Genomic DNA, 15,222 nt, shown 5'->3' with positions numbered 1-15,222 from the left:
CATGGCTCAATATAAGTGAAGAGAATCTGTGTACAGCGCTGTGGATTATGTATGTGCTATATAAATGAGTAAAATACAATAAATATTAACAGAGGGACATCATTTATATTCCCCATAAATAACCATTCTAGAGAATCTATTCGTCTAAGGCTGGGTTCACATGGGGCGGATTTGCCGCGGAAATTCCGTGCGGAATTTCACCGCGGCAAATCAGCATGCTGCCGCTAATCCCGGGATTAGCCAGCCATGTTGACGGTATTTCTCAGAAATCTCGTCCACATGGGACGGCAAATTCGCTGCGGCTAAGCCGGCAGAAGCAGCCGCTGCGGCGCGGATTTGCCGACAGCAGCATGTTCATTTTTTTTTCCCCGCTGCGGCCGCTGTCTCCTCTATGGGAGCATCGGCAGCAGCGGAAGTGCGAGCGGCCGGGCTGCTTCAAAACCGCCGCGGGTTTTGAAGCAGCGGTTCTCCCGGCGGAAATCTCATGGTTTTTCGCTGCGGCCAAACCGCGAGATTTCTATCGGGAATCCGCCCCATGTGGACCCAGCCTAAGTATTTACTAGAGCAGATATGTCAGAAGACCTGAGAGGTCTGATGATGGGGCTCATGGTTTGGTTTCAGTTAGTTAGTTTCTCCATGTCTCAATGTGTCTCTATTTCCTGATTTTAGCAAAACACAACATTAGAAGTCACGAAAGGAGAAACCAACACAAAATAGCAAGTAGTGGCCCCTGTGCAAAGCCTATAATCTTTGAAGCTTTCAATGCAAAATCTCTAAGGCGGTCCCCACCGACCATATGCCATTCATAATATTAGTGTCTTCTAACACAAGACCTCTTGGAGTGCCAGGGCTTTGGCGTGACAGCTAATTTTGAACCTCCTATAGATGTGACCGCACTTAGGTCATGACTTAAGAGCCTAGCACAGTAACAGTGCAAAGACCAATGGAAATGTCTGCACCTTAATGAATTTTCAATCTCTTGCTTGTAGTCAATATGCTCTACAGCTGCTGTTAAGTGACAGGTACAAGTAATTTACATGATCCATGCACAGCGAGTATGCCGGGCACAGTCAGCAGGAGCCATTGTAGCGTGAATGTCAATGTGTTTAGAGAAGAATTCTAACTTAAACCAAACACAATTACCATTGAGGGCTACTGTACATGATAGAAAACCTAACCGGTGACTCCCTCCATCACTGTCCTAGATCACAGAGAACAAGTAGACTGGAGACATATGAATATTGGTACATGCCCAGGTAAATAGGAACTGCTGGGTCAAGGCTGTAACTTTTCTATTGCACACAGCTTCTAGAATGCTGATCTTCTCTATTGTCGATGTACAGTAAAGGACCGCTGAAGGACAGACAGAGCTCAGCCAAGGAGAAGGTTTAACGTTCCTCTTCTTCTGCTACAGAGTAGTGAGGGAAGGCTATCAATTTTGTTTCTGTGTCCTTTAAGATGCCTTTTTCATGATTTTTGGCCATAAGGACACCACAAATTTTGGGGGATTTTCATCTCCACTTTATTATTTTTCCGTCGACACTGCCGTATGAGGTCTTGTTTTTGCGTGGCAAGCTGTAGTTTTTCTTGGTACAAATTTTTGGGTACATATAATGTATTGGAAAACTTTTCAATTTTTGGGGGGAAGAGCAGGGAGAGAAAACATGAATTCTTCCATTTCACACGGCCGACAAAGCTATGCGATTTTCTCACGTTGTGACAATGCAACAAATCGCATGTATGGAAAGCCCTTGCTTCCCTATAGGTTCCTTCACATTTGCGATGTTTTGTAGCGTGCGACATTGCAAATCAAAAACCTTGTGGTTTTCGCAATATGCCCGCAATTTGCCATGCTTTGTAGCCCATGCCTTCCTCTCTGCTGCATTGCATTGCATTAAGATGCAGTTTTTGTGCAGTGCGATTTAACTTTGACAGTTGGAAATCCTACTGTCAAAGCCCTAAACAAAGCCCTAGTTGCAGAAAAAAAACACATCAACTAGGAAGTGCTGTCAGCTCCATTGCATCTTCTCCCCGGTCTCCCGCAGTTGTCTTCAGGCATGTCTTCTGGCCGGGATTGGAAATTCCCCACCCCCCTCCAGGAAGCGCTGCCTCTGATTGGCTGAGCGCCTCTGATTGGCCAGGGCGCTCAGCTAATCAGAGGTCGCGCTTCCTGGAGGCGGGGATTTTCCAATCCCCGACCAGAAGACATACCTGAAAAACCGTGCCGGGGGTTGGGGAGAAGACACGGCAGAGCAGAATCACCGATGCGATATCGCTGCACCACAAAATCTCCGTATCACCGCGAGAAAACTTGGCGATATCGAGTCGACCGTGTGAAACAGGCCTTAATCATGTAGCATAAATGGCATAATAAATTTTTTCCTGTGGGTCGGTTCGATTACAGCAATACCCAAATTATTTTTTTAGGTTTCTCATTTTTGCACAATAACCCCCCCCCCCCCTTTTTTTAAAATATTTCTTTTTTTACATTGCTGCATTCAATGTCCTATAACGTTAATATTTTTCCATGGACGGAGCTCTGTGAGGACTTGTCTTTTGCACGATGAACTTAGTCTTCTTGGTACCATTATGGCATACATAGGGATTTTCTGATCACTTTTATTGCGTTATTTGGAAGGCAAAATGAACGAAAGCATCTTGCCCCCATTTTATTGTGTTTCTGTTAACATTTTTTTGCCATGTAGGATAAATAATGTGTTCAATTCATTGTACAGGTCATTAGAGATGCGATTATACCAAATATGTGTGTTATTTTAATATTTTTTTTAAGGGGACTTGAACCATAAAAGCTCTGATCGCTATGATGCATTGCAGTTCTCCTGTGCTGCAGTGCATTATCGCTCACAATAGAGAGAACAGTCCATGGCAGGCTCAGACACTAGTGTATGGTGTCCAGTTGCCATGCTAACCCATCGGCCCTTTACAATTACACTTCGGAGTGTCGATGACATTACAAAGGTAGTGCACTCCTTATGTGAACCCTTTTAAATGCCACCATGTACAATATTGATTGTGGCATGTAAGGGCTTAAGAGTATAGGCATCAGTGCCTCACAATCTAGTACCCCCTTGGACTGCAACCGAGGGGCCAGTTTCACCTCATTTTTTCTGGTTCTTTTCCAGTGTGGAACTTTCTGTTCCGTCATTGTTCGTTTTTCTTTGCCTGTATTTTTGTGAGGCTCAAAACGATTTTAAACGTATCTATTATTAAAAGTTATATTTTAGGGGATACACTCAGTGAATATTTTGTCAAAAAAGTTTCTTCTCTCGTATCCCTCTGCCTCTGTGAATTAAGTAGTAAACTGTACACTTAACCCTTTCCAATCCACTGATTGACGTCTTAAAACGTTATGATTTAGGGTTGTACAGCTCCGATGTTGGAAGACGCCCGTCATGGTTCTTTTACTGTATTTTGCGAGCCTCTCTGCTGTCGGAGCCTGACCAACGTGTCACCTCATGCAGTACTGGCTTTAGTCAGCAGATAGCGCTATTGTATAACATCAGAAAAAGAGTAAGCCCCCTAGGAAAACCAGGATGCAAATTGCATTGGAAAGGGTTAAAGGGGTTATCCAGATTTTTGAAATTGATAGGCTGTCCTTGGGAAATCAGTTTTTAAAACCCAGCTATTTTCCTATAAAACAGACACAGGTTTTAACTTACCAGTTGTGTTCCTCCCTTTTGTTGTTGCTTCAGTTCCATTCTTTGTTTGATTATCTGTTGGATGTAGAATAACAGTGTTATTGTTTTTGTAACATCTGGACAATGCATCTAAAAAGCAAATTAAGCGAAATGTAACGAAGTGATGTCCCCATATTTAGTAGCATAATAAATGCAGTGTTTATTTACACAAGCTGTACGTGTTTATGAACATTAGAAAGGTTTCACTTAAAGCACAGGTGTCAAACACAAGGCCCGCCGTCTCAATTTTCTGTGGCCCGCCGGCTATGCAGTAAGTTCCCTCACTCCTCCGTGCTGCTGTCAGTAGATGATCTTCTCTCGGCTTGTTCTGTCTAGTGCAGACAGTAATAGAGGAGTGCCGATAGCAGACTGACAACGGCCGCGGAGGAGGGAAGAAGAGTGCAGAGTGCATGATCTCTGGAGGGACGAGAGCAACGCTGAGGAGGAGCAGCTGCAGGGTGGGATCTGTGTGTGTATATGTGTGTGTCTGTCTGTGTGTGTATGTGTATGTATGTGTGTAATGCGCAGAATGGAGTGCGTGTGTAATGCGCAGAATGGAGTGCGTGTGTAATGCGCAGAATCGTGTGCGGGTGTAATGCGCAGAATGGAGTGCGTGTGTAATGCGCAGAATGGAGTGCGTGTGTAATGCGCAGAATGAAGTGCGTGTGTATGCGCAGAATGGTGTGCGTGTGTAATGCGCAGAATGGAGCGCGTGTGTAATGCGCAGAATGGAGTGCGTGTGTATTGTGCAGAATGGAGTGCGTGTGTATTGTGCAGAATGGAGTGCGTGTGTATTGTGCAGAATGGAGTGCGTGTGTATTGTGCAGAATGGAGTGCGTGTGTATTGTGCAGAAGGGAGTGCGTGTGTATCGCGCAGAATGGAGTGCGTGTGTATCGCGCAGAATGGAGTGCGTGTGTATCGCGCAGAATGGAGTGCGTGTGTATCGCGCAGAATGGAGTGCGTGTGTATCGCGCAGAATGGAGTGCGTGTGTATCGCGCAGAATGGAGTGCGTGTGTATCGCGCAGAATGGAGTGCGTGTGTATCGCGCAGAATGGAGTGCGTGTGTATCGCGCAGAATGGAGTGCGTGTGTATCGCGCAGAATGGAGTGCGTGTGTATCGCGCAGAATGGAGTGCGTGTGTATCGCGCAGAATGGAGTGCGTGTGTATCGCGCAGAATGGAGTGCGTGTGTATCGCGCAGAATGGAGTGCGTGTGTATCGCGCAGAATGGAGTGCGTGTGTATCGCGCAGAATGGAGTGCGTGTGTATCGCGCAGAATGGAGTGCGTGTGTATCGCGCAGAATGGAGTGCGTGTGTATCGCGCAGAATGGAGTGCGTGTGTATCGCGCAGAATGGAGTGCGTGTGTATCGCGCAGAATGGAGTGCGTGTGTATCGCGCAGAATGGAGTGCGTGTGTATGCGCAGAATGGAGTGCGTGTGTATTGCGCAGAATGGAGTGCGTGTGTATTGCGCAGAATGGAGTGCGTGTGTATTGCGCAGAATGGAGTGCGTGTGTATTGCGCAGAATGGAGTGCGTGTGTATTGCGCAGAATGGAGTGCGTGTGTATTGCGCAGAATGGAGTGCGTGTGTATTGCGCAGAATGGAGTGCGTGTGTATGCGCAGAATGGAGCGCGTGTGTATGCGCAGAATGGAGCGCGTGTGTAATGCGCAGAATGGAGCGCGTGTGTAATGCGCAGAATGGAGCGCGTGTGTAATGCGCAGAATGGAGCGCGTGTGTAATGCGCAGAATGGAGCGCGTGTGTAATGCGCAGAATGGTGTGCGTCATTGGTCACTATGGGGGACCTTATTACCAATCGGGCCACTGTGGGATTCACTTTTACTGTCTTACAATTAGAATTGGCCCTTTGAAGGCAACCATAAGGCTGATGTGGCCCTCGGTGAAAATGAGTTTGACACCCCTGACTTAAAGGGGTTGTCCCGCGAAACAAAGTTGGGGTATACACTTCTATATGGTCATATTAATGCACTTTGTAATATACATCGTGCATTAAATATGAGCCATACAGAAGTTATTCACTTACCTGCTCCGTTGCTGGCGTCCCCGTCTCCATGGTGCCGTCTAATTTTCAGCGTCTAATCGCCCGATTAGACGCGCTTGCGCAGTCCGGTCTTCTCCGTGTTGAATGGGGCTGCTCGTGCTGGAGAGCGCTCCTCGTAGCTCCGCCCCGTCACGTGTGCCGATTCCAGCCAATCAGGAGGCTGGAATCGGCAATGGACCGCACAGAAGACCTGCGGTCCACCGAGGGTGAAGATCCCGGCGGCCATCTTCGCAAGGTAAGTAAGAAGTCACCGGAGCGCGGGGATTCGGGTAAGTACTATCCGGTTTTTTTTTTCAACACATGCATCGGGTTTGTCTCGCGCCGAACAGGGGGGCTATTGAAAAAAAAAAACCCCCGTTTCGGCGCGGGACAACCCCTTTAAAGAATGAGTGCATAAAACATCTTACCAGAAGGTCTGATGCTTGAGAGAGTTGGTACAGGGGCTGGAGTTGAGTCATTCACTGCAAATCAACACATTTCATTATTTGCTTTATGAACATGGTAACAATAACTTACATGAACATTTTATGTAAGAGATCTTAAAGTACAGTCACTTGTATCTGACTATGAGTGGAGAGAGGGGAGTGAGCTGCTGACTCTGGCATTGGCTTGTCTCCACAAGAACATAAGGCAGCCTGATCAGTCTCTTCCCTGACATCTGCTGGTGGGGGTGAGCTGTATAGCCCTCATACACATTATATGATTGACTGGTTTGACCAATATATCTAATCTGTATGGCCCAGCTCTAGTTAACAAAACTCAAAAAGACACTTATGAATGACATTAGTATAAAAGGCCCCCATCAAAATATTTCTATGCTGTTATCTCAGTAGTTATAGCTCTAGATACCATTAGATATATATATAAAAGAGGACTGTCCTTTTAAATAGTGATTTTTATTGATGGCTGTTCTGTAAATTGGACCATCTTATAGATCAGATCACTACTGGTCTCTTGTTAACATAGAAACATAGAAGACAGACAGCAGAAGACTACCACATGGTCCATCTAGTCTGCCCTATTACTTCCCTTTTATTTCTTTCTTAGGCTTCACAAATGCTTATCTCAGACAGGCTTACAGTTACTGCTGATTTTAAATCATATCTGCTGCTGAATCAATTTGCTTCAAACATCTACTAATCTGAACATAAAAAATGGTTCTGGAATGACCATTGTATGTTGAAAATATGCAAATAAGGGAGATGGAATAAATCCTCCACAGTGCCACCTATTGAAAGGCAGCATTCCTTCGAGTCAAAGTGGGACTTTTTATACAAGTCTTGTTACAATGACTGGGAATCAAAAGCAAAGCCAGACTCCATGTACATACAGCTGTTTCCGGGTTATTGCCCTTCATCAGTGTACAGTAGGAGTCTGGCTTTTGCTAGTGAGAGGCCTGGGACAGGGGTCAGAAACGCTCTTTTCTCCTTAGGGAGAGCAACTATATGCTTTTAATTCCCAGTCATTGTAACAAGACTTGTATAAAAAGTCCCACTTTGACTCGAAGGAATGCTGCCTTTCAATAGGTGGCACTGTGGAGGATTTATTCCATCTCCCTTATTTGCATATTACCCAGAGGAGCGTGCGTGGCCATTTGAGTCTCCTCACTTAGTTTATAGTATATAGTTGCTCTCCCTAAGGAGAAAAGGACGTTGAAAATATGGTATGTTCAAACCATATTCTATAGGAAAATGGCAATTGGTTCTGAAGCTTCCAAAAAGGTAAATCAAAAGTAATACAGAATGAAGATTAGCCCTGGAATACTACCCTGGGTCAAATGTCACCCTGTCAAATTTTCAAACTAGTGCCACCAGAGGCCATTAATTTCATTTCTTCTATTACAACATAACTGTAATGAATTCTTATACGTACGATGATATATTTGACAAATCTTCTTCAACTACTTTTGAAAAATGAAGGTGTAGTATTACCGTCTGTCCGGGAAGGTGTAGTATTGTAGGGTTAAAGAAAAGTAAAGGGGTATTCCGGCTACACAAAGTTTCTGTCAAATGAATGATAATCCAAAGTTATTGAAGTTTGCAATGCTGTTCGGTTTTGGATTTTGCATCTACCACTCTATAAACCATCATCTTCTCCTGGCACCTCAGAAGTGTTATTCACAGGTTGCCTTGGATATGACCTGCAGGCATTCCAGCGCTACAGGTTGGACTTGCTCAGTAGGAAGAAACAGGGATGTTTTTTTTTCTTCAGCTGGGCAGCGCTTAGTGGGGATGTGCACAGGAAGGTAGTACAGAGCGGAGAATTGGTAGAAATGTAGTTTTAAAGTGCATATCGGCAGGGTTGAGTCAGCCATCTTGGAAATGGTGATGCAGGGAAAAATCAGAAATGGAGGAGAGGATAAGGTGGTAATAGCTGCTCAATTTATACCCATAACCAGTGCTCACTTTCAATATTAAGGGCAAGTAGAAGTCGTTTTTAACTGCTTCTGCCTTCTCCTTTCCAGGCTACATAGTGCTCAATGAGTGCTCTGTACTAAAAAGTGACAGCAGAAGTGTTAGTTCCGCTAAAGTGATCATGTGATCGTCGGGTTCCTTGTGTCTCAGCAGAGCTGCAGGGTCCTAGTAGACCCAGAGTAGCTCTGTTAGTGACGTCTGTCATTATGGGGGAATGTTTATCCCCGTAACTGGGGCTCCTATGGATGCTGCTGCTATGGATGCCCCAGCTTCAATGGGAAAAGTGTGAAATAAAAAAAAAAAGCATGTGAATGATCCCCAGAGCCCTTATATTACATCATAGGGGACACAGATGGTTAAAAAAAAATTACAAAAATAAGCTAAAAAAATTACTGAATAAAAAAATAAATTATAATATATATATATATATATATATATATATATATATATATATATAAATGGTCCACCGCCAACGCCAACCAAAAGCTTCACTACATGCAATCTGTAAAAAATTATATATCAAAATGTCCAAAACAAAATGTAGAACCCATTCCCATACTTCATTTTAGTGGAAATATACTAGTTTTAAAAATAAACAACTATAAATTGAAATCACTTTTTTTTTAGCTTTTTACTTTTAAAAGTCAGTGAAAAAAACATAAAAGATAGCCCTATAGGTCACTGAAAAAATAGCAAAAATAATTTTGGTAGCTGAAAAAAATAGGGCAGTTAAACTACCACATGGGTAAAATACCTAAAAAGTGTCTGGTCCTTAAGGTACAAAACAGCCTAGTCCTTAAGGGGTTAAAGGGGTTATTGTATGAACCAAGTTAAAAACACCCTGTAGTCACTAACATAAATCTAAAGCTAATATTCTTCAAACTGCTTCTCCGAACTAATTTGCATCCTTTGTAGTGCAGTTAATCATCCTGCTCTTGTTCCATTCCAGTCCTGTGGGCAGTCAGCAGTGTGACCTCATGAAACCCTGCTGCCATTCCTTTTCCCAGGAGTGCAGTGAGGTTCACTACTAAATCTATGCACAGCAGTGAGCTGGAACTGAGGGAAGGGTAGTGACTGCCCATACTATCCACTTCTACACAAGGAAGATGTTGGACACATCGGGCAAAACATAGTAACATAGTATGTTAGGCTAAAGGGAGACAATGTCCATCTAGTTCAGCCTGTGTCCACCCCACCCCCACCCCCCATCGTTGATCCAGAAGAAGGCAAAAAAAACCAACAATGAGGTAGAAGCCAATTAACCCATTTGGGGGGAAAAAATCCTTCCCGACTCCATAATGGCAGTCAGAATAGTCCCTGGATCAACGTTTGAAAGTTCCTACCTGTATCTGAGACCCGGATCAACAACTCGCTGGTCACCTAATGTCTATATCTAAAAAGACGTCTACTCCCCTCTTAAACTCCTCTATCTATTTTGTCCCGCCCCTCCCCCGCTGGCCGCTCCATGAACCAGCCTGCTCTGATAGCACAGGGACGAGTGTTGGGCATCGTTTGCCCAACATTCGGCCCGTGTAAATGGACCTTTAACCGTCTTTTTTCCAGGGTGAATAATCACAATTTTGATAGCCTCTCTGGGTATTCCAGTCCTCACATTCTGTTTATTAATTTAGTTGCCCATCTTTGAATCCCCTTAAGTAGTGCAATGTCTTTCCTGAGCAGCAGTGTCCAGAACTATACACAGTATTCCATGTGGGGCCTGACAAGTGCCTTATATAGTGGAAGAATAATGTTCTCGTCCTTCGCCCCTATACCTCTTTTAATGCACCGCAAGACTATATTTGCTTTTGCAGCAGCTGACTGGCATTGATTACAGTCAACTTGTACCCCCCAGGTCATTTTCCATATGACTTTTACCTAGCAGTACCCTGCTTATTGTGTATTGGTGACATCCGTTTCTCCTGCCCATGTGCATAACCTTACATTTATCAACATTGAACTTCGTTTGCCATTTTTCTGCCCAAGCCCCCAGCTTATCTAGGTCATTTGCAGCCGTACGTTGTCCTCCTTTGTATTAATTATTTTGTATAATTTCGTATCGTCTGCAAATATTGATATTTTACTGTGCAGCCCCTCTATCAGGTCATTGATAAATATATTGAACAGAATGGGGCCCAATACTGAACCCTGAGGCACCCCACTAGCAACGGTGGCCCAATCAGAGTATGAACTATTTATTACCACCCTCTGCTTTCTGAGCCAATTCTTTACCCAGATACACACGTTTTCCGCCCAGTCCGAGCTGCCTCATTTTATATATTAACCTATTATGCGCCACAGTGACAAATGCTTTAGAAAAATCTAGATATATGGAATTAATAGACTCTCCCAGGTCCAGCTTAGAACTTACTTCATTGTAGAAGCTGATCAAATTGGTCTGACATGATCGACCCCTCATGAACCCATGCTGGTGAGGAGTTATACCATTGTTTTCCTTGGGATATTCCAGGATGGCATTTTTCAGAAACCCCTTGAATATTTCTCCAATTATTGAAGTGAGACTTTCCGGCCTGCAGTCACCAGGCTCCCTTTTTGACCCCTTTTTGCATATTGTAACCACATTGGCAATACACCAATCCAGTGGTACAACCCCGGTCTAAATAGTGTCCCTAAGTATCAGAAATAGTGGTCTATCACGTCACTTAGTTCCCTTAGAGCCCTTGGGTGTATTCCATGTGTGCCCGGTTATTTTTTCGATTTAAATCTTTTTTTTAACCGTCTCTGCACTTCCTCCTGAGTTAGGCAGGTGATATTTTTCTTTCGAGAATACACTTGAGAAAAAACTATTTAATAGATTCACCTACCCACATCATCATCTATGATTTCTCCTTCATTATTTGTTAAAGGGCCAGTGCTCTCATTGCAAATGGTTTTACCATTTATATAATTAAAAAACTGTTTAGGGTTATTTTTGCTCTCTTTGGCAATCAGTTTTTCTGCCTCCTCCTTTGCAGTATTTATCTTTTCCTCACATAATTTGTTCCTTTCCCTGTATATTTTAGCGCCTCTTCGCTGCCTTCTTGCTTTAGTAATTTAAACGTTTTCTTTTTTCGTTTATTGCCTCTCTTACAGTCTTGTCAAGCCACATTGGTTTTCTTCTACTTGTAGTTCTTTTATTTTTAAAGTGTATGAACTGCTTGCATGAAGTAATTAGGATGTTTTTAAACTTTTCCCATTTGTCGCCTGTACTAATTTTTTTGAGGATGTTGTCCCAATTAGTGTTACTGATAGTAGTTCTAAGCTGATCAAATTTTGTCTTACTAAAGTTCAGTTTTTTTGTCGCTCTCTGATAAGGTTTCTTATTGAATGACAGCTGGATATTAATTATATTGTGGTCACTATTTCCCTCAAGTGTCCTCAAACCTCATGATTCTGTCAGGTTTGTTAGTTGATAATAAGTCCAGGATGGCTCTTCCTCTAGTTGGCCCCTGTACAAGTTGGGTAAGGTAGTTATTAGAGATGAGCGAACGTACTCGTCCGAGCTTGATGCTCGCTCGAGTATTAGGGTACTCGAGCTACTCGTTACTCAAGACGAGCACCACGCGGTACTCGAGTCAATTCCATTTCCTTCCCTGCATGTTTAGCGCCATTTTCTGGCCAATAGACATGCAGGGAAGGCATAACAACTTCCTCCTGTGACGTTCCAGCCCTATCCCACCCCCCTGCAGTGAGTGGCTGGCGAGATCAAGTGACCACCGAGTACTTAAAGCAGTCCCGCCCGCTGCTCACCTCAGACACACGCTGGCAGAGATTAGGAAGAGTGCTGCTGCTGCTATAGGGAGAGTGTTAGCTTCTTCAAGAACCCCAACGGTCCTTCTTAGGGCCACATCTGCTCATGTGCATTACTGTTGTGGCTGCTGGGAGCAGTTTTGCACCAAAATTTTTTTTTTCATCTTGGGCTGTGCAGGCCATTACAGCTATAGAGTTCTCAGTCTGTAGTCAATTATAGGGCATAGGTGTATAGAGTATAGGGGCAGTACTGGTCAGGCAAGGACAGTGGTAGTGTACAATCCTGTCAACAAGTACCCCAACGATCCTTCTTAGGGCTACCTCTGACCGTGTGCATTAATGTTGTGGCAGCTGGGAGCAGTTTTGCACTTTTTAATTTTTTTCATCTTGGGCTCTGCAGACTATTCCATTGTCAGTCTGCAGCCAATTATGCAGAGTATAGGGGCAGTACAGGTCAGGCAGGGACAGTGGTAGTGTAGAATCCTGTCAACAAGTACCCCAAAAAAGCTCCTCCTTGGGGCTACCTGTGAGCGTGTGCATTACTGTTGTAGTGGCTCACTATTAGCCAGCTAGGCCTTTCTGCAGCCCAGCGTATAATTTTTTCAGTCTACAGTGTGCGTTACATAATCGCTGTGACCCTCCAAGTGCAGGCCAATAATTGTCTAATTTTTTACACCGCTCTGTGCGTCCCGTCAACTTCACGCACAGCATACGCCCACAGCCGCTGATAGAGGGAAAGACATATACACGCTATCTAGGCTGCTGTTTTTTGTTTTTTTTTTAAAAACTAAAAAAACATTCCTCCTTAAGGCTACCTGTGAGCGTGTGCATTACTGTTGTAGTGGCTCACTATTAGCCAGCTAGGCCTTTTTGCAGCCTAGCGTATAATTTTTTGCGGACTGCAGTGTGCGTAACATAACCGCTGTCAGCCTCCAACTGCACACCACTAATTGCATAATTATAAAAGCACTCTTTTGCATCACCGGGAAAACGGCGCATTTATCTTTGTCAATCTGTCTCTGATATTAGTCCTCCTCCTGCTACTCCTCCTCTAGAAACAACATGTCATCGCGCTGAACGGCCAATTTTTCTGCGGCCCAAAAGGCTCATCTACATCTACCAATGTTTTTACAATTTTTCAAAAGTATTGAGACTGTTACATGAACCAATTTTTTCAACAGGTCTGCCTCCAGGCTCTGTTACAAATTAAAGGGGTTGTCCCGCGGCAGCAAGTGGGTCTATACACTTCTGTATGGCCATAATAATGCACTTTGTAATGTACATTGTGCATTAATTATGAGCCATACAGAAGTTATAAAAAGTTTTATACTTACCTGCTCTGTTGCTGGCGTCCTCGTTCCCATGGAGCCGACTAATTTTCGCCCTCCGATGGCCAAATTAGCCGCGCTTGCGCAGTCCGGGTCTTCTGCAGTCTTCTATGGGGCCGCTCGTGTAGAATGCCGGCTCCGTGTAGCTCCGCCCCGTCACGTGCCGATTCCAGCCAATCAGGAGGCTGGAATCGGCAATGGACCGCACAGAAGCCCTGCGGTCCACGGAGACAGAGGATCCCGGCGGCCATCTTCAGCAGGTAAGTATGAAGACGCCGGACCACCGGGATTCAGGCAAGCGCTGTGCGGGTTGTTTTTTTAACCCCTGCATCGGGGTTGTCTCGCGCCGAACGGGGGGGGGGGGGGGGGGGTTAAAAAAAAAAAAAAACCGTTTCGGCGCGGGACAACCCCTTTAAGCAACAGTGAGCTGTATCTTTAAAAAAAAAAAACGTTTATGGGTTTCACCTGCCCTCTCGGTTGATAAATTTTTCAGAGGTACACTTGTACTCTTGGTACACTAATCTTTCTGGCCCACGCCTACACTCTTATCCAACTAATTTTTCCGGCCTTCGCCTACGCTCATGGTATCCCAATGTTTCAGAGGTTGGCCTATACTATTACTACAAAAATTTTACTGGGGTCTGCCTGCCTGCCTATACTTCTGCTATGAGAAAGTTACAGGGGTCTGCCTATACTGCTGCCACTTACATGTTACAGGGGTCTGCCTATACTCCTGCCACTTGAATGTTACAGGGGTCTGCCTATACTTCTGCTACAGAAATGTTACTGGGATCTGTCTATATAGTGTTGCTACTGAAATGATACAGGGGTCTGCGTATACTTCTGCTACAAAAATGTTACTGGGGTCTGCCTATGCTTCTGCTACACTAATGTTTCAGGGGTCTGCTTATACTGCTGCTATAGAAATGTTACAGGGGTCTGCCTATATTGCTGCTACAGAAACGTTACTGGGGTCTGCCTATACTGCTACTACAGAAATGTTACTCGGCTCTGTCTATACTGTTACAACAGAAATGTTGCTGGGGTCTGTCTATACTGTTACTACTGAAATGTTACAAATACTGGCCTCTGCCTGTACTGCTGCTGCTGAAATGTTACAGGGGTCTGCATATACTGCTGCTACTGAAATGTTACAGGGGTCTGCCAATACTGCTGCTACATAAATGTTACAGGGGTCTGCCTATACTGCTGCCACAAGGATGTTACTGGGGTTTGCCTGTACTTCTGCTACAGAAATGTTACTGGGAACTGTCTATAGTGTTACTACAGAAATGTTACAGGGGTCTGCCTATACTGCTGCCACGTCAATGTTACAGGGGTCTGCCTACACTGCTGCTACAGAAATGTTACTGGGGTCTGCCTATACTGTTACTACTGATATGTTACAAATACTGGGCTCTGCCTATACTGCTGCTACACAAATGTTACTAGGGGGTCTGCGTATACTTCTGCTACTAATATGTTACTGGGGTCTGCCTATACTTCTGGCACGTAAATGTTACAGGGGTCTGCCTATACTTCTGCTAATGAAATGTTAATGGAGTCTGTCTATACTGCTGCCACTTACATGTTACAGGGGTCTGCCTATACTCCTGCCACTTGAATGTTACAGGGGTCTGCCTATACTTCTGCTACATAAATGTTACTGGGGTCTGCGTATACTTCTGCTACAAAAATGTTACTGGGGTCTGCCTATGCTTCTGCTACACTAATGTTTCAGGGGTCTGCTTATACTGCTGCTATAGAAATGTTACAGGGGTCTGCCTATGCTGCTGCTACAGAAACGTTACTGGGGTCTGTCTATACTGTTACAACAGAAATGTTGCTGGGGTCTGTCTATACTGTTACTACTGAAATGTTACAAATACTGGGCTCTGCCTGTACTGCTGCTACTGAAATGTTACAGGGGTCTGCTTATACTGCTGCTACTGAAATGTTACAGGGGTCTGCC

At 44.3% G+C, this 15,222-nt stretch overlaps 1 protein-coding gene across 1 annotated transcript in view; it reads right to left on the bottom strand.

Moving 5' to 3' along the window:
* Positions 1–15,222, bottom strand: part of EMCN (endomucin) — a 141,217-nt gene that overhangs the window by 54,847 nt on the left and 71,148 nt on the right. Inside the window, exons 4-5 of the mRNA XM_066573976.1 lie at positions 6,169–6,222; positions 3,681–3,734 (exon numbers count right to left, since the gene is read on the bottom strand). Coding sequence (XP_066430073.1) covers positions 3,681–3,734; positions 6,169–6,222 — 108 coding nt within the window. The remainder of the gene's footprint in view (positions 1–3,680; positions 3,735–6,168; positions 6,223–15,222) is intronic.

The sequence above is a fragment of the Eleutherodactylus coqui genome, chromosome 7, assembly GCF_035609145.1.
Source record: "Eleutherodactylus coqui strain aEleCoq1 chromosome 7, aEleCoq1.hap1, whole genome shotgun sequence".
In the NCBI taxonomy this organism is placed as follows: domain Eukaryota; kingdom Metazoa; phylum Chordata; class Amphibia; order Anura; family Eleutherodactylidae; genus Eleutherodactylus; species Eleutherodactylus coqui.
The sequence above is the reverse complement of the archived record's forward strand: the minus strand, read 5'-3'. Positions and strand labels throughout refer to the sequence as shown.